Source organism: Primulina huaijiensis, unplaced genomic scaffold (genome assembly GCF_012295235.1).
Source record: "Primulina huaijiensis isolate GDHJ02 unplaced genomic scaffold, ASM1229523v2 scaffold42781, whole genome shotgun sequence".
NCBI classification, from domain to species: domain Eukaryota; kingdom Viridiplantae; phylum Streptophyta; class Magnoliopsida; order Lamiales; family Gesneriaceae; genus Primulina; species Primulina huaijiensis.
Window position 1 is genome coordinate 274,420 of NW_027360306.1, and position 19,136 is coordinate 293,555.

Here is a 19,136-nt window from a genome sequence, read left to right on the forward strand (position 1 = left end):
AGACATGGGGTAGATGATGAAAGCATAATTTTTCTTTTATCCTGTTCGAAGGGATTCTGATCTCTTGTATTTGCAAGAATTGAATGGAAAGACTAGTATAGAAATGTGGTTACATACATGAATTCAACTTGTAGAAATGTGGTTACATACATGAATTCAACTTGTTTCACTCTTCTTTTCTTTTCGTTTTCCTTTTGTTTGGGTGAGATATCTGCAATATTAAGTTGAATTACGTTGTGTCATCTCCTAACAAGATAAAATTCAACCGCAGTGTTGCAATTTATATTTGTTGGTTCAGTCACGTAATAAATTTCAATGTTATTAGCTGGATTTGATTCTTGGTAGAGGTATCTCAGTTTTGTTATTTAAATTCATCTCGTAAGTCAAATGGAATCAAATATGTGATATTTTCTTACTTTATGTTGTGTACTGTATTCTAATTTATGGTTTTTCAGCGTTTCAGGTTTGGTTTCTGACGCATTTCATTTGACATTTAGGTGCGGCCTCTAATCATTTTCACTATTTGCCATGGCTGCTTCTCCAAAAAAGCCTGATCGTGCATTTACATATGGGTAAGATTCGTGATGGTTGTTTCATGATCTTACAGTGTGTTGATAGTTAAAGAAATGTGAAAACACGATTTTGACAAATGCGCTTTTGTTTCTTTAGTGTAGCATAAATACGTGAACTCCTTGAATTAGATTCCAGCATGCTTTAACACAGTGACACTATGGAAATTATTCATCGACGACATGAATTGGTCAAACTTTGGTAGTACCTTGCACTGCCTTGCGCTAGAGTTCAACAATCTTGTAGTTTGGAAGGTGCTGTCAGTAAAGGCATGGGCGATGGTTTTTATCCATGGTGGATTTGCCCCTTCTACTTGTGATCAAATATTCTATTAAATTTAGCAATGTCATCATTATAGTTATCTGTAATTTTAGTGTAATTTTGATCTGCGAATGCAATTAAGTAATTACACGTGTTAATTACTTTATAAAGAACGGGCTGTCTCCAGAATATGAGCTGAGAGAAATAGATGTTTTACAACAGGTATAAAAGATTGGCGGTTTTAGCTGCTTTTACCAATGCTGTAAGTATTTTACAATTTAGCTTGTGTTGATTGTTGAATCCCTTAGATTGATTGTAGCGTGAAAATTGTTTTTACTATTGCATCTGTGACTGACTGATTATGTATACTGCTTGTGTAGACAGCTGTTTCTTTTGTTTATGTCATTCTCCTTAGCTGTGGAAGCTCTTCACACATTCATACAAGATGAATCCGAGCACAAGTAAGTTGGTATTTGATGGCAGTCTTTTAATTTATATCAAAACTCTGGATTTCTTGATTTCTTTCCATCTCATCCTCATGCAGTTTGTTATTGCTTAGAATAAGAAACATTTACTGTTATCCATGCAGATTTTTGTGTGTCTACCTATGGTGGGATCAGGTGATTAAAAACTCACGATGTAATACCCCATAATTAGGTATATATTTAATTATTATATATTACTAATAATTTTTTATTTATTAAAAATAAAATAAAATGAAATAACTAATAAATTATATTTATATATACACATTCATACATGCATACATACCTACATACCATCATCATAGTTGCTTAACCAACACACCAACTCCCTTCTTGCCCAACCGGTGATCGAGATTTGTTCATCATAGATTGGAGATAAGGCTTGATCATTGCCTATAAAATGCACCCTTCACCTCAGGAATTTCAAGAGTTCTCAGCCTGAATTTTCGAGTTTAAGGAGTGGGTCTAGTATAGGGTGGAGTGGTGAGAGTTTATAGCTCAAAAAGTAGAGAATATGAGCCAAAAATATCTTTATATACCCAAAACCCTTCCAAATATTCTATAAAAATTCCACAACACTCTCAACTTACTCAGAAATATACCACAAAAGGAGGTGTCGAAAAATCATCAGCTGATTTTTCGTTAAAATTCAGAAATCGCTACTGTCCGGGAAGAGAATAGTGCCGAAAAACTCATTTTTCACGTACTGTTTTCACTCCCATTTTTCGTACTTTTCTTGATCGTATTATACCTTAGTCCAAGCATGAAAGTTGTTCATTGTGTGTCATAGTTCCCACCCATGTCAGTAGTTTCCCGGAATCGGCACCGGAAATAGTGTTTTCCGATGGTCAAAGTAGGAGTATAAGCTACTGTTTCTTTTACGTTTCTGGCATGTTTCGGCTAGGATTTAGTGAAAAGTAAAACATAAAAGTTGTAGGAAATAAGTTTTTACATCTACTGGAGAAATACGGGCCGCGCGTGGTGGCCAGACGCCGGTCACGCGCCGCCACCACACGCGCCGGTGAAAAACGAAAATTTCATTTTCCGAACGTTTCTTGGTATGATTCCAGGCTACTGTACAAGTTTTGTAAATTTTGGATGAGTATTGCATTTACTGTGGATTTTTAAAGAGAAATACTATGATTTTCGGATATGATATACTATCTATATAATCATATAAACCTTTGTATAAATGTTCATAGTCTTCAATACTTGAAAAATATATAATTGGAAGTAGCTATGAAGTTTTATAATTGTTCGACTCACAAGTTATTTATTATGATTTTTGTGAGTTATATATTAAATGTTATATATATCGATTAATGATAAAATAATTTCAAATATTGCCTGTTTTGATTTTTTTTTCGTTTAATATTATAATAAGAGTTGTTATAGGAAATATTGTAATTTTTGAAGTCAAATATTAATTATTGTAAATTTTAAAGATATTTTTGACAAAGAAATATTAAATAAATAAATAAAATAATTTTTTAACTTTTAGTCAATAAATAAAGTTTATAAAGTTCTATTCTTTATTTTGGTAAAAATTTAGGGATAATCTATATAGAAAAGTGTTTACTATACTAATGATGATCACATTGGTCAATAGGATTGACTTGAACTTGGAACTCTCACTCTCATCTATAGTAAGTCTCAAGGTGAGGAAATTTTTTATCGTTCTTCCTATATAGCCTTTGGCATTTGGCCTGAAAATTATGATATGATATATTATATTCTTTAACGATATTCACTACGGATTATCGATTTCTTACGCCTGTGCATAAATTTTGTATCTTTGAATCGCGTTGATGCATATGAAATATGCCCCATCCCGAATGTCCTTTTCTATCCTACTGACTCCTTATTCATGCCGGTACTACCTTTCCGAAATGATTGAATGCTTCAATATAACATTCTCATTGTAATATCATCATACTAGATGTGATTATTATCAAGCTTCCACTGAATGAAGTTTTGGTTAATCATCGAATAAATGAATGAATGACTGAATGATAAGGTGATTGACCAAAACAGAGCCCTGGACAACGAACTTTGGTCTGGAGATTGAGTCCATTGAATAACGTGACTTTGGTCCGGGTATATTAGTTCACTTGGCTCGTTATTCTTTACTAACTATTATTTTTGTATACTCATATAACCGGATGTTGATTCTTTTGTCTATTGTATCATTCTTTCGAATTTGAGTATAATATTTTCCTTTATTTAATTCTCACTAAGTCCTTAAAGACTTAACCTCTCTATTTTTTTTTATCTATTGTAATTTCCAGAGCCAGGTAACCAGGATTCGGATAAAGAAAGAAATGTCGATGTATGATCCGCTAGTTGTTGTCTGGAATAAATTGCTGGAAGGCATAATAAGTCATTTAGTCTATGAGTCAGTTTGTCTGAAATGTTTACGTCATTGTCACTCTTACCGTCTATGTTATTTTGGACATGTAAAACTTTATCGTAATTTACTAGTACTTGTACGTTTCGTTTCCGCTAATAAAGTTCTTTAATAGTTCTTATTACTGTCTGTGATACTTCTAAAGAGACAGAATTATCTTATGAGGTATTATTAGGGAATGTGGCATTCCTTGATGTTTAGTTTCAAGATAGGGTGTCACAGAGGTGGTATCAGAGCCGCATCAGGCTAGGATAGGTTACCTAGAAATGTTAAAAAAAATAATAATAATAATTATAATTCTTTTAATATATGATAATCACTATTTATTGTTTCCATAAATTTATTAATTTATCACAGGATGTCCGACTCTACCAGTAGCCAGGGAGGTCGTTTAGACACTTTTTATGTCCGTACAGATTCCCCGACTTTGACTTTCACACATGGAGATCGAGGTTTATCGTATTAACCCGACCATGTTACTCTTCAGATTGCTGAGGATCGTGATAGAGTGAGGGCCGCTAGGGCGACTGATTGAGTCCTTTTTGAAGAGGAGATTTATCGTTTAACTCGAGAGAATCAAGACATGAGGAACCAGTTAGCTATTTATAGATGGCACATTGATGCCATGGGGATTCCGGAGTATTATCCCACTTCCTTGGATGATGCACTGATGAGACAGATTCCACCCTACAGGGGTGACATAGGTCGAGCGGTGTATGAGAGAGATATGATGATCTTGAGTCTGTCTGAGTTACACAGGTTAGTTAATCGAGAGGTGAGAGCCCTGCAGAGAAGAGAGTATTACTCTGAGATTCATTTTGATTATATTCTTGCTCAGGTTCGTATTATGTTCGACTATGCTATTTATGGGTTAGAGCCAATGTTAACAAGTATTACCAACCTTCGAGATGGAGCAGGACCTAGAAACATTCCTACCGAGCACTTAGCTGTTGATCCACCAGTCTTCCCACCAGTTGATCCACCAGTCATTCCATTTGCTGACCCACCAGTTGTTCCTCTTTCTGATCCACCAGTTCTTCCATTTCAGGAGCCCGAGTTACCCCAATTACCACCAGCTTTAGAGGAGGATGGGTGGCTGACAGACCCCGAGTACGAGTCTGACCCGGAGGAGTTTCCTGATGAGCCGCCATTGATAGTGCAGCTAGGACCATTTTGGGGAGAGGACCCTTTACCTTTGCTTGGAGATATTGCTAATGATGTTATCATCGAGATATCAGATGATAAGGTTGCATCCGTCTCCAAGTCGACTGTTACCACTGAGGAGTTGTTCTAGATTTTGATTATTAGTTGTATTGTTTTCATGGAAAAAATTTTTTTTTTATCAATTAACGAATCTTGTATTAGTAGGTCTAGTAAATTATTTGATGTGATAACTTTTCTGACTGGATGGTAAATTCTCTAGTAGTAATCGATTTTTCTCTATAAATAATGACTGCCTTTGTGGTATGATAATTATATCATGGTATGTGTTATTGATTAGCACAAATTCTTATTTATGAAAGAAAATTCCCACTATAGCAAATCGATGGCATCTTCAAATGAAAGCAACCAAGCGAGGAGCCAAGAATATCAAAATCATCATCATAGAGAGGAACACATACCACAAGAAGAACCTAATCCTCGCCACATGCTCGAGATGATGCAACAATTCTTTTAGTATTGCCAGAATCCACCAAGGAACCAAGATACGGGTGATCGGACCTTTGAGCGTTTCTTTCGATTCAATCCTCCAAGGTTCCAAGGGACCCCGGATGCAACCCAAGCTGAGTCTTGGCTGACCAAGATCAAGAAGATATTTTCCGTTTATAACTTCTCTGATGAACAAAAAATAAATCTATCTACCTACCAATTCGAGGATGCTACATACAATTGGTGGAGAGTCATAGATCATCAGTGGAACCGAAACAATACCCCCAGAACATGGGAGAACTTTACAAAAAAATTCAAAGGAAAATATATTACCCAAGTTGTACGAAACGCTCGAGAAAGGGAGTTTATGGACCTGGTTCAAGGATCTATGACAGTAGCTCAGTACGAAGCTGATTTTCACCGCTTAATCCACTATGCCCCTCAATTCATGGAAGACGAACCAAGGAAGACGAGAAAGTTCGTAGAAGGGTTAAAACTAGAGATCCGCTGGTCAACGCTATCCTCTGAAGTAACCGATTATAATATCGCAGTCAACCAAGCTCTACGAGTGGAATCAGAAATCAAAACACTTCCTTAAGAGAGAAGAAGAAGAAAAAAGATCCCGTAACCCCAATTTCCCCGAAAATAACCAAAAGAAGAGGAGATATGGAAACGAGATTCAAGAATGTCCACAAAAATCTCGACCTTTACCAGATCCAACTGCTCAAAAACGGAAGATTCCAGCCAGAGTTTTTGCACTCACAGGAAATGAAGACGATATCGATCCCACTACTGTAGTTGAAGGTAAAATTCTTTTGCTTTCAAAAACTGGAAAAGTTTTATTTGATCCTGGAGCGACACACTCCTTTGTTTCTAGCACTTTTGTTCACCATCTAGAGACACCATCTGTAAAGCTACCATATATCCTGGAAGTTAGTTCACCAATTGGAGATAAGTTACTTAGTGAAGTTCTTTACAAAGACTGTCATCTAGAAATTGATGGGAAACATATATGGCTGATTTAATTGAGCTCCCTATACAAGGTTACGATGTTATTTTAGGGATGGACTGGTTGTTTAGACACCAAGCGCAATTAGATTGTTATTCCAAAAAAGTAAAACTCTCAAATTTGGGAAACGCGAAATTTGGAAACCACAAGGTGGAGTCTTTTCCCGTAACACCAAAAGTTGCCAAAAAAGCTCAGGCTATCATAAGAAGGAAGGGATTTCTAGCTTATCTAATCAATAAGCCACATGATCAACTTAAGGTATCTGAAATCTCTGTTGTTAAAAACTTTCCCGAGGTTTTTCCGGTAGAAATAAATTCCTTGCCTCCGCAAAGAGAGATCGAGTTCTCCATCGAGCTATCACCCGGAGCTATGCCCAAGTCCAAGACCCCATACCAAATAGTACCTGTAGAATTAAAAGAATTAAAGATCCAATTACAAGAGCTTGTTGACAGAAAATACATACAACCCAGCTCATCACCTTGGGGAGCCCCGGTGTTATTTGTGAAAAAGAAAGATGACACCTTAAGACTATGCATCGATTATCGAGATCTAAATAATGTCACTATAAAGAACAAGTATCCACTACCGCGTTTTGACGAACTGTTCGATGCTCTTCAAGGATCCAAAGTTTATTCAAAGTTGGACCTAAGGCAATGATACTACCAGCTGCGGACCCGAGAGGATATACCCAAGACTGCTTTTAACACTCGGTATGGTCACTACGAATTTTTAGTGATGCCGTTCCGAGTCTTCCAACCCTATTTAGACAAATTCGTAGTCATTTCATTGACGACATCTTTGTTTACTCCAAAAGCAAGGAAGAGCATGCACATCATCTTAGGACAGTTCTCCAAACACTAAAGGAAAATCAATTGTATGCTAAGCTCAACAAATGTGAGTTCTGGTTGGATAAGGTGACATTCTTGGGCTACATAGTTTCCGGGAATGGTCTTGAAGTAGATCCTACTAAGATAGATGCAATAATGCAGTGGAAGCAACCATGCAATGTAACTGAAGTTCGAAGCTTTCTTGGCCTAGCAGGATATTATCGAAGATTCATCCAAGACTTTGCAAAAATTTCAGCTCCACTAACCCAATTTACTCGCAAAGATAATATGTTCCAATGGAACCAAAGGTGTGAAGAAAGCTTTCAGGTACTAAAAAAGATGCTTACTAGCGCCCCGGTCTTAACCCTACCTGAAAGAACAGAAGAGTTCACGGTTTACACTGATGCTTCCAAAGAAGGATTGGGCTGTGTATTGGTGCAAAATGGGAAGGTCGTTGCCTATGCTTCAAGGAATGTTAAAGATTCATGAGAATAACTATCCGACTCATGATTTGGAGTTGGGTGCAATAGTATTTGCCCTAGCAAAATGGCGGCATTATTTATACGGTGCGACCTTTAACATTTATACTGACCACAAGAGTTTGAAGTATTTATTTACTCAAAAGAAGTTAAATATGAGGCAACGTCGGTGGATGGAATTCTTAGAAGATTATGATTGCTCTATACTATACCATCCAGGGAAGGCCAACGTGGTGGCAGATGCTTTGGGTAGAGCCAGTATAGCCCATCTTGGAGGAAGAGAAACTAACCAAGTCAAGTCAAAAAACTTGTTACTCATAGTACGAACCTGAGTAAGAATATAATCAAAATAAATCTCAGAGTAATACTCTGCTCTCTGCAGGGCTCTCACCTCTCGATTAACTAACATGTGTAACTCAGACAGATTCAAGATCATCCTATCTCTCTCATACACCGCTCGACCTATGTCACCCCTGTAGGGTGGAATTTGTCTCATCAGTGCATCATCCAATGGAGTGGGATAATACTCCGGAATCCCCATGGCATCAATGTGCCATCTATAAATAGCTAACTCGTTCCTAATGTCTTGATTCTCTCGAGTTAAACGATAAATCTCCTCTTCAAAAAGGACTCGATCGGTCGCCCTAGCGTCCCTCACTCTATCATGATCCTCAGCAATCTGAAGAGTAACATGGTCGGGATAATACGATAAACCTCGATATCCAGGTGTGAAAGTCAAGGTCGGGGAATTTGTACGGACATAAATAGTGTCTAAATGACCTCCCTGGCTACTGGTAGAGTCGGACATCCTGTGATAAATTAATAAATTTATGGAAACAATAATTAGTGATTAGCATATATTAAAAGAATTATAATTATTTTTTTTTAACATTTCTAGGTAACCTATCCTAGCCTGATGCGGCTCTGGTACCACCTCTGTGATACCCTGTCTTGAAACTAAATCTCAAGGAATGCCACATTCCCTAATAATACCTCTTAAGAGAATTCTGTCTCTTTAGAAGTATCAAAGGCAGTAATAAGAACTATTAAAGAACTTTATTAGCGGAAGCGAAACGTACCGTACTAGTAAATTACGATAAAGTTTAACATGTCCAAACTAACATAGACGGTAAGAGTGACAATGACGTAAACATTTCAGACAAACTGACTCATAGACTAAATGATTTATTATGCCTTCCAGCAATTTATTCCAGACAACAACTGGCGGATCATACATCGACATTTCTTTCTTTATCCAAATCCTGGTTACTTGGCTCTGGAAATTACAATAGATAAAGAAAAAAAATAGAGAGGTTAAGCCTTAAAGGACTTAGTGAGAATTAAATAAAGGTAAATATGATACTCAAATTCGAAAGAATGATACAATAGACAAAAGGATCAACATCCGGTTATATGAGTGTACAAAAATAATGGTTCGTAAAGAATAACGAGCCAAGTAAACTAATATACCCGGACCAAAGTCACGTTGTTGAATTGACTCAATCTCCAGACCAAAGTCCATTGTCCAGGGCTCTGTTTTGGTCAATCACCTTATCATTCATTCATTTATTCGATGATTAACCAAAACTTCATTCAGTGGAAGCTTGATAAGAATCACATCTAGTATGATGATATTACAATGAGAATGTTACATTGAAGCATTCAATCATTTCGGAAAGGTAGTACCGGCATGAATAAGGAGTCAGTAGGATAGAAAAGGACATTCGACAACTCCTTTTGTGGTATATTTCTGGGTAAGTTGAGAGTGTTGTGGAATTTTTATAGAATATTTGGAAGGGTTTTGGGTATATGAAGATATTTTTGGCCCTTTTTCTCTACTTTTTGAGCTATAAACTCTCACCACTCCACCCTATACTAGACCCACTCCTTAAACTCGAAAATTCAGGCTGAGAACTCTTGAAATTCCTGAGGTGAAGGGTGCATTTTATAGGCAATGATCAAGCCTTATCTCCAATCTATGATGAACAAATCTCGATCACCGGTTGGGCAAGAAGGGAGGTGGTGTGTTGGTTAAGCAACTATGATGATGGTATGTATGCATGTATGCATGTATGAATGTGTATATATAAATATAATATATTAGTTATTTTATTTTTAATAAATAAAAAATTATTAGTAATATATAATAATTAAATATATACCTATTATGGGGTATTACATAATTGGTGCAAAGTAAAAAGAAGATTTAGGTTTTCCAAGAAGTAAAACTAAATCTTGGTTTTGGAACTCAAGAAGCTGCTCTGCACTATTACACTGTTATTGTTGGCACGATTATTATGTACCTCAGTAAAACTTACTTTGACACGAACTCCACTGTGTTGACTACTCAACACCCGTGATACTGGTTTTCTCCTCCGGATGGGATATTTAATGATTATACGTGAATACTGAAAAGAAAGGATTGCTAACCTCAGACTCTTACTGGTTTATTAATTGATGAGTTACATTTACAAATCCATATGCTCTGTTCTCTTACACCATCCTCCTTTGATATTTGTTGTCATAATTCAAAGTTATTTATTTTTCTGGACTAAAATATAATTATGTTTTCCTTGCAGTATACAGAAAAGCTGAAGCTATGAATCACCACTCAGTTTGCCTTCATGTTCTTGCTGACTCTATCCGAAGGAATGAGATACACCATTCTCGATTGCCCGTATCTTTTTGTGGAGTATAGTCTTCTGTTGGAAAATTCTATCCTGGGATCTTAAGTTGCGCATCGATTTTTTATCGCAGGACGGGTTTAATTTTAGCGTCATGGTTGCTTGGTCTGGGGTAATTATCCAATCTACTGCAGTTTTGGTGAATTTACGGCTTATATTCTAAGCCCACGATGCTGCTGCAGGGTTTTATTCTCTGTATTTGCTGCATGGTAAAAAATGCTGAAGTTTTATGCTTGGGACTAGTTTCCGTCTTAGTATTTATGTTTGTCGTGCCTCTCTTTAAAACCACTGGTGGAGTTTTGATATAGATGGCATCTCCTAGTATTCCTTCTTCCGCCTTGATCAAATGCTGGAGACAGGTAAAATTTCATTATTATAACTTTTGACTTTCTTTTACGTGAATTGTTGAAATTATGGAAAAAAGGATAAAATATTTGTTGCATATGATTCTAGCTAGTGACTTCATGCTAAAACTTTGTGCTATTTGTTATCAGGTCTCCTCACGGAATGATATTGCCGAGGTCTCTCAGACCCGCTTCTGGGAATTGGCGCCGGGCCATGTTGTAGGATTCATTTCACTGCAGGTATTTTTCATTATTCATCAGTACTTTGATATACTAATATGTGGGATATAACTCAACTAATTGAATCTTGATTATGCAACTTATTTTGTGCGCAGATGATAAATGAAATGATCGTTCAGCACCCCAGTATGTCCATGGCCTGTACCCTCGGGATACAGGATTTGACGGTACAAATCGATTGTGTTTAAGAGTTTCTCCACATCTCGTAATTTTTACGCACTGCTCTGTAGCAGTAACTTCATGGTTGCGAAAACTAGTCCGTTGTGTTGAGCAAGTCTTGGTTTTTGAGAATATGGTACCACTACAGAGGGATGTATTCATTTTCCATACAAGGAACTTGGCTGCTAGAAATTTGTATCCAAGAGTTATGCAATATTGTTCTCATGTGTTGCATGTGGATGAATGGTAGAGCTCACAATCGGTCCTTTCAAATTTAGACTATTTTGGAATCATGTATAATATGTCTTAACTAATAGGTTTTTTTTGTGAGACATGGGTCAATGTCGTTTATATTTACAATAAAAATAATATTTTTGGCACTTTTTATGAGTGACCCAAATAGAATATCAATTTCGTAAAATTGACTCGTGAGGTCGTCTACGATGAGTTTTTGTTATGTCTAATATAGGTGAGCTCTGCTTTAAATAACGTAGGACGCTACACAAAAAGAACCAATTAATAAAGATAATGAAACGGTAATTTTAAAATTTCTGTGTAGCAGTTCTCTCAATAAATGAATATTGGACTCTGGTGCTGCTTAAGAACACATTCAGAATAAACAAGTGACAAACTTGAGAATTGTGGTGAATTTGACGAGGTATTCACCATCATTCCGCATTCAGAATCTAATCCTAAGCAAAGGGTTCCAAAACATTTGTCTTAAAGTACTTAAAATAAATCTCATGTAACCCAAAAAAAAAAATTTTTTTAAAAAGAAATTCAAACAAATTTCATAATATTCATCTCTTTACTACCGAGTTCGTTAAATAGTTATGATATTATCAAACAAAATCAATGTTCTGCGTTTTTCTAAAATTTAACTTTTCCGTATTATTTGTTTAAAAAACTTTTAAACAGTCTTCTACCACAGAAAAAAGTTTTCTAAGTTCAAACAAATTCCATAATCGTACTCACGCTCACAGAATAATAATTCATTGTTTTTAAAGTGAAAATTGCAGATTTTTTTTAAAGAAACAAGTATTGATTTCAAATTCATCAACTTTTTTTATTTTCCTTATCTAAATTTAAAATCTAAAAACACTAACCTCTTAAATAGATTGCGCACGAGTCACAAAGTTTTTTTATATGTGTTGAAGGATAGGGTATGGCAATTTGTATTTGTGTTTGTATTATAACAGTAAAGTTGTCACGCTTTGATAACGTGCACGCCTTTATAACTTAACTTACTAGAAAAATAAAAAATTACATATAAATTGGATTTTAAGCCGAGTCGCTTACCATATGTGAAAAATGAATCACATATTAGCATACCTAATTGATAATAAAATAATATCTTAAAAAAAATTCTTAAAATTTAATCTTCATTTCGAAAAAAAAACAGCAACGATTTGACTCACACGATACGAATGTTTTGATTGCTGATTGAAACGAAAGATATGATAAAAGCATCATAGCCTCTCTCAGCAAAACATAATTTATATAAAAAATATATAATAAAACTAGTAAATGATGTACACGCGTTAAATGTGTTATTATTATTTTTAATTTGATTAAATAATACTAAACAATTGAGACCAAATTATTTTCAATTTAGAAGAGTTATTCGATTTAAAATTGAAGTTTTATTTAGATTTTTTTTCTATATAAAATATGGGGTGACTTGAGTAGGTTTTCAATACGGTAAGAACGATAATTATGGAATTAAATATTTTGGTGTCCTCTAAAGTATTTACTCTAAGAGTCTCACACTTAATCATATATATAGTGAAGAATGACATGCATAAATTTGATTTATGTCAAATTTTTTTTAAAAAAAATGATATAAATTTATCAAAATAAATAAAGTGAAGTATCGAACCACACCGATTCATATATACTCTGAATTAATCGATAAAATAACTAAAACCGATCCCTTCTAAACGCCAAACCTAATCAAACTGCACGTAATCAATAGCTGGCATCGTAAAAACTGTTTTTCCGTACACACTTGGACACTCCACGCAGCCACCCCCCACCGGACCCGCAACTCTCTTTCGCACGCGCCACCACCAACAATTATATTTTACCCTTTGGACATACACACACACATCCACTCCTCATGTGTGTGGTGCAACAAATAAAGGTCAAGAGAGAGAAACGCACAAAACAGCACATATGGAAAGAGAGAGGGAGAGGCATCCTAAAGCTACCATTTTTCTTGCGGGACATGTATTTTTTATGATCTCTTTCTCTCCCAAAGACTTCGTCTTTGAACACTCGTTCGCTTCTTGATTACCCCCTTTCTTCTACAGCATTAACTTCTTTGTGCGTAGCTGTAGTCAAATTCACGGTTTAATCTGTGAACAATGAGGATCAGGAAGCGTTTTCCGCAGCCATCTGCTGCCTCAGATCTCCATCTCAGCCAGTCAACGGCGACGCAACCGAAATCAGAGGCTGCGCAGACCTCTGATCCTCCTAGACAGCCGTCCGATAAAATTATGGCGACGGGTAACAGTAATACCAGATGGGCTCAACCTCAAGACGATAATAATGGGGAGAGGATGAAGCTAAAGGTAAAGACTTTTTAGAGAAAACATCTATTTTAGATACCGAGACTTGTTCAACGTACAAAGACTGAGATTTACAATTTTTTTTGGGGGGTTATAGTTACAAGTTTGCACCTTGCACCAAGAGTTCTTGCACTCGGGTGCGAATAAGGAAGCATACGTATTAAGACTTATTTCAATATTTTTAGTCACTGCCTCTCTTTTCCTCTAGGAATCTGGGGATGATGAGAAATGGAGAGAGGAACAGAAGATGAAGCGTGCTACCAATGGTATCAGGTGATTAAAATAACGAAAAGAAAAGTAACTGCAAATTTTTTGTTGTAATTCTCTTCTTTCATGAATTCTTATAGCCGGTAAAGAACACAAAAAAGAAAGGGGAAAAAATCAATTATGTCACTAATTTAAACCTTAAAAATTAATTTCTAGCTAGTAGCCCAGTAAAAACTGAGAAAGGTGAAAAGGGTCGTGTGCGTGTGCGTGTGCGTGTGGGTGTGGGGTATTATGATGTATATCTAGTTCAACCCTAGTAAAAAATGCTTACTGCAAGTGGAGAAACTGTATGTTTTGATGGTGTTTTGTTTAATCAACTATGGTTACCCTTCCATCCCATCCAATCTAGATACACTAGCCTGTATCTATCTATATGGAACTCAACTTATTTCATTATTTCTTCTCTATATAATGGGAACAAATAGTGCCCCCATGTGGTGCATGTTAGCATGGGGATACATGCTGGTCCCAAGCTCATTTTCTTTATAACATTATTTTCCATGCTACTATGTATTTGTTGCATTGATTACTTATTTGTCAACCAAATCATCCTTATTCAACGCTCATAACTTTCAGGGGAAATTTAAATAACATTCCATATGAGGAAGAATTTACCAAAAATACTTTTATGCGGCCATCTTCTTCTTCTGCTGCTGAAAAAGGTATATATATATATATACTACATATCAAATTTAACAGACCATATTATCATTATTTTTCATGTTATTTGTATGTTTTGTGCTATATTATTTATTTTGATCACATGGGGTATTGGCGTGAAGGGGATACTAAGGTACTTGTCCCGTTGAAGAAGAGGAGAGGGAGTTTTGAAAGAAGCCCAAAGGAGGAAACAGAAACGATTGCAAGAATGAAGTCCAAAACTAACAAGAAATGTGACTTAAGTACTCAAACTCATCAATATGTAGCTCATAATATTAACCACTGTTCAACTGCTGCTAGCGCAAAGAAGAGTAAAAGAGGGAATGTGATCGTGGAGGGCTCGCGCTGCAGCCGTGTTAATGGGCGGGGGTGGCGGTGCTGTCAGCCTACACTCGTCGGATACGCCTTGTGTGAGCATCATTTAGGCAAAGGGAGGGTTAGAAGCATGAGTAGTGTGCGCCAGCGCCATGAGGTGGATCATAGCAGTGGTGCACATCCCTTGAACAGTAGAGACTTGGGGCTGCCGCAACCATCGATGGTTACGAAGAGAAGGACTAAAGTTGGCGTGGTGAAAGCTAGATCAATAAGCAGCTTGCTAAGCCAAGTTTAATGCATGGAGGACGAGTGTGATTCTATTTCAAATGATGATGATTAGTTATGCATGTGTTGGGACGTATGCTCATGCTTGTGATTCATATATTTCACAGAACAGCCAAAATGAACATGGTGCTATATCCTCTATAGAATGTTTCAAGATACTTGGATCAGTGTGTATGTGTTTATAATTTTTATGTATTAAATGATTACTTGATGTCTGTGTAATTTTTTTTTAATTTGTTTACGAGGTCAAGATTTTCATCAGTATCCTTGCCCATTTTATCAAACAAATTAATAGGTGAATGACATTTTATCGATGCTCACATAAGTGTGCTTAATATTTTTTCGTGTGTATGTGTACTCATGTCTGATTAAGATTTAAGAGCCGGTTTTGCGCGTCTCTATTTTCTTGGGTTTTGTAAATGAGCTAGCTAGGCTATATACGACTCCAGTGATAAAAACAAAACAACAATAATAAAAAAAAAACTATGTTCCCCGTGAATAAATGAAAAGATTCATCAAGAAACATAGATACAGTAAACACGCATCTGCATGGCTACAAATAATTAATATCTGAATAAGAAAAGCATGCATGAAGAACAATCAAACAAGAGTATACATTTACACGGACAGATATCTACGGCGATTAAGAATTCTCTTCTTTTCTTTTTAATTAAACAATCAAGCAATAATATATATTCTCCTGATCGATTAATCGAACACGGACTACATATCTTGCAAGAGACAATCTTGAAAAAACATGAAAGAAACTCAAGAGATATATATATAAATAAAATCGTAATCAAACTATGAAAACTTACCGACGTTTCTTGATCTGTTGATCAATCTTGAACACATATATATACAAAGAAGAAAGCAGAAAGTGGCGACAGCAGCAACAACATCAAAACGTCGTTGGATAAATCCAGCGTTTTGATGCTGTTGTGGCTGTGGCTACTACTGATTTCTTTATATTCTCGATTCAAATCCGAAACGAAGGGATTTTTCTTAGGTTTTAGATCCAAGAAGATACTACGTACATGATGTATGGAAGAGGAAGAAGGGAAAATTTAGTTGTTCAATAATACATATTCTAAAACTTAAGGAATTAATATGGATATTTTATAAGGCATGTCTGGGCTGGACTCACAGGATTTTAATCAAGATTTGGCGTCGACCAAATTTACAATTTTCTTGAAATTGAAATAGCAACGAAAATTTAGGCTTCAGTTACATTTTTTTAAGAAAATATTACTTTATTAATTATTATTATATGTAAATAAATGCAACGATTCTGTATATAATTATATACTGGTGTGCAGAGGAATAACACAAAAAGAGAAAAGTGAAATGTGTTTCGAAACTTAGTAAATATGTTTGACTTGACTTCGCTCATAGGTCCATTCACAAAAAATGGCCCAATTAATTTGACCCAAATGTCCGAATATCTGTGATGGGCTGTGGTCTGGTCCCCGCTACACGGTCCCGCTTCTCCGAAAATTAGACAGAATGTTTTCTCTCATTTCTTTCCTGCCATAGCTTTCTGAGTTGATTGAACCCAATTCACACAGCATTTCTTATCAATCCCACTCCCAGATCCCTATTCTCTCGCTCTTCACTCGGAAGATGGAGAGAAAAATCTATTGGATATTCATTTCCCAGCTTAATCCGCAACCCTAATTCCTCCATTTTGCTTCTCAGCTGAAAAATACAAATTTCGCTTTCCAGAGGTGTCTATCCCTCTTCCTGTAACTCGTTATTTTGTTATTGTACACGTTGTTTTACGATATATGCATTTGGAGTGTAAAGTTTGAGTCTTGGTATCTTTTGCGGCTTTTGTCTCCGTAAAGATGAAAACCCTTGCTTTGGTTTTCAGCGTGGAGCAGTTATTAAGACGTATCTTGAGTTTAGATTTTGAAATTCAGATATTTTGCTTAAAATCTTTGTGATTGTTTCTTTCACCCTTTGCCCTTTTTTCAATGATAAAGTTGTGGTTTTTTTTATTTGTTTGACTGTCCTGAAAAGCTGGGGTTCTTCGGTTGACTGGAACTGATTCTTGATTTTACTTCTCTAGTGCTTTGTCGTTTAAAGTTGGATTTAGATTCTTTTTAGGCTAAAACAAACTGGGTTTAATTTTTCAGTGACGGTAGATATTTTTGCTCAACGACTTCAATTAGGTTGCCAGCCTTTTTTTGTTGGAGAAAATTGTGAGATTTTGTTTTTTGGGGCATAAACCCTAAAGTCCTGTTTTGAAGGTTGGGCTTTGGCTATAGTTTGGGTTTTATCGATTTTTTAGATGGCTGATGAGAATCCAAGTTCAAGAAATCTCGATCTCAATTTGGGGCCTCTTGATAATTCAAGTTATGATAGTGCACCTGGATCAGGATCTTATCCATATGTTTCTATGAACTTGGAGGATTGGTTAGATGGTCCTGTTCATAGGGTAAGGGGTGCAGTTAGGCAAAGGAGTCAAAGGTGGCGGTCCTTGTGGAGGCAAGTTCCTATTCCGCCTGAAACTAGGAATCTTGCCCTCGAATTAAGTGGGGGGATTGAACAGCATACTGGTGAGGGTAGTGTCGCAGCAGATGAAAGGTCTATTGGGCCTGCCAAAGTGTCTGAGAATGGCATTGATTGTTTGGAAGATGGAGGTCTGAGTAAGAAGGAAGGTTGTGGGAAAAATGATGGTGATGACGGAAGCTTTTTCGATTGCAATATATGTTTGGATTTGGCGAAGGACCCTGTAGTTACTTGCTGCGGTCACTTATTTTGCTGGCCTTGTCTATACCGGTGGCTACATCATCATTCAGATGCAAAGGAATGTCCTGTTTGCAAGGGAGAGGTGACGGTTAAAAATCTGACTCCGATATATGGCCGGGGAAATTGCACAAGGGAGACAAGTGTGGATTCTAGCCTGAAGATTCCTCTACGGCCCCAAGCACGGCGGGTTGAGAGCTGGAGGCAAGCTATTCAGAGGACAGCATTCACTATCCCCATGGAGGAAATGATTCGACGACTTGGAAGTACATTCGAGCTTAATCGGGAATTTTCCCAAGCGCAGCCACGAAATATTGATGATCCTCACGACTCACCTGAGAGAAGTAACTCGTTACTTAACCGAATTCTAACTTCAAGAGGAATGCGAAGGGAACAAACTCATGTCCCTGTTCTTCCATCTGAGGACTTAATTGACTTGAGGGAAAGCAGTCCAACTGATTACGAGGTGAGGGATAGTCACCGGCTTTCATCATTTTTACTTCGTAGGTCAAATTCACATCCAGCTGCTGCATTGTTGAATCTTACATCTGTAATAAACTCAGCTGAGAGTCTGGCTGCTGAGAGGTTAGTAGAATCTTACTTTCACGACCATCCGGTAGACATAAATCAAGAACTGCCTCCACCTGCTGATGATAGGGATTCGTTATCGAGCATTGCCGCTGTTATACACTCTGAGAGTCAGACGGTTGATAATGCTATTGAAATTGACTCCACGGTATCCCTCTCTACTTCGTCTTCAAGAAGAAGAAACAATTCTTCAAGGATTTCTGACTTGGATACCGGAGATTCCCGTGCACCTAGGAGGAGGAGACTAAATTGATACGAGATGATCTATGCTTTCGACTCAGAGCGAGTAAAACCCTGAAACTCGTGTGTTTAAACGGACAGCACCCCATAGGTACTCCTACTACATGTGGTATTTGATCCTTTGTTGGTGTAAATTTGAGTTTTATTGAGGTTGGAACTGTCTTAACCCACCAAATTTTGATTGCTATAGCTTTAAGGTAGAACTTTGCTTGATCGATGTAGCATGTATAAATTGTGGAATGGGGCCGACTTAGTTGGATTCATTTTAGTTGCACCTGAAATAACCATTACAAATTTATATGGTTTTTTGTGCCCAAGCAAATTTAGTCTGAATTCTTGCCTGAA

General features: G+C 36.6%; 3 protein-coding genes across 11 annotated transcripts; all 3 read left to right on the forward strand.

Annotated features, from left to right (window-relative positions):
- The first annotated feature begins 137 nt into the window (after positions 1-137).
- LOC140969802 (metal tolerance protein C2-like) lies at positions 138-11,170 on the forward strand. 9 transcript variants are annotated; one of them, XM_073431267.1, is made up of 7 exons: positions 138-497; positions 724-864; positions 1,003-1,093; positions 1,212-1,292; positions 10,268-10,731; positions 10,867-10,956; positions 11,052-11,170. In XM_073431267.1, the coding sequence occupies exons 5-7, from the start codon at positions 10,681-10,683 to the stop codon at positions 11,142-11,144; spliced, it is 234 nt and encodes a 77-aa protein (XP_073287368.1). In that variant the 5' UTR covers positions 138-497; positions 724-864; positions 1,003-1,093; positions 1,212-1,292; positions 10,268-10,680; the 3' UTR covers positions 11,145-11,170. The 9 variants fall into 9 exon arrangements, with proteins under 9 accessions (XP_073287368.1, XP_073287370.1, XP_073287371.1 ...); XM_073431269.1 differs by having other exon boundaries at positions 1,216-1,292; XM_073431270.1 differs by having other exon boundaries at positions 1,054-1,093.
- Positions 11,171-13,115: 1,945 nt separating this feature from the next.
- On the forward strand, positions 13,116-15,434 carry LOC140969781 (uncharacterized). Its single transcript, XM_073431236.1, has 4 exons — positions 13,116-13,688; positions 13,894-13,958; positions 14,529-14,614; positions 14,735-15,434. The coding sequence occupies exons 1-4, from the start codon at positions 13,482-13,484 to the stop codon at positions 15,220-15,222; spliced, it is 846 nt and encodes a 281-aa protein (XP_073287337.1). The 5' UTR covers positions 13,116-13,481; the 3' UTR covers positions 15,223-15,434.
- Positions 15,435-16,699: 1,265 nt separating this feature from the next.
- On the forward strand, positions 16,700-19,136 carry LOC140969818 (uncharacterized). Its single transcript, XM_073431297.1, has 2 exons — positions 16,700-16,939; positions 17,351-19,136. The coding sequence occupies exon 2, from the start codon at positions 17,506-17,508 to the stop codon at positions 18,802-18,804; it is 1,299 nt and encodes a 432-aa protein (XP_073287398.1). The 5' UTR covers positions 16,700-16,939; positions 17,351-17,505; the 3' UTR covers positions 18,805-19,136.

Excerpts from the sequence above, each read along its gene's own strand:
- LOC140969802 (XM_073431268.1), top strand. The coding sequence starts at position 10,681 with ATGGCATCTCCTAGTATTCCTTCTTCCGCCTTGATCAAATGCTGGAGA. Across the intron at positions 10,732-10,866 it reads TGATCAAATGCTGGAGACAG|GTCTCCTCACGGAATGATAT; the intron begins GTAAAATTTCAT and ends ATTTGTTATCAG. Across the intron at positions 10,957-11,051 it reads TAGGATTCATTTCACTGCAG|ATGATAAATGAAATGATCGT; the intron begins GTATTTTTCATT and ends TTTTGTGCGCAG.
- LOC140969818 (XM_073431297.1), top strand. The coding sequence starts at position 17,506 with ATGGCTGATGAGAATCCAAGTTCAAGAAATCTCGATCTCAATTTGGGG.
- LOC140969781 (XM_073431236.1), top strand. The coding sequence starts at position 13,482 with ATGAGGATCAGGAAGCGTTTTCCGCAGCCATCTGCTGCCTCAGATCTC. Across the intron at positions 13,959-14,528 it reads CGTGCTACCAATGGTATCAG|GGGAAATTTAAATAACATTC; the intron begins GTGATTAAAATA and ends CATAACTTTCAG. Across the intron at positions 14,615-14,734 it reads TTCTTCTGCTGCTGAAAAAG|GGGATACTAAGGTACTTGTC; the intron begins GTATATATATAT and ends ATTGGCGTGAAG.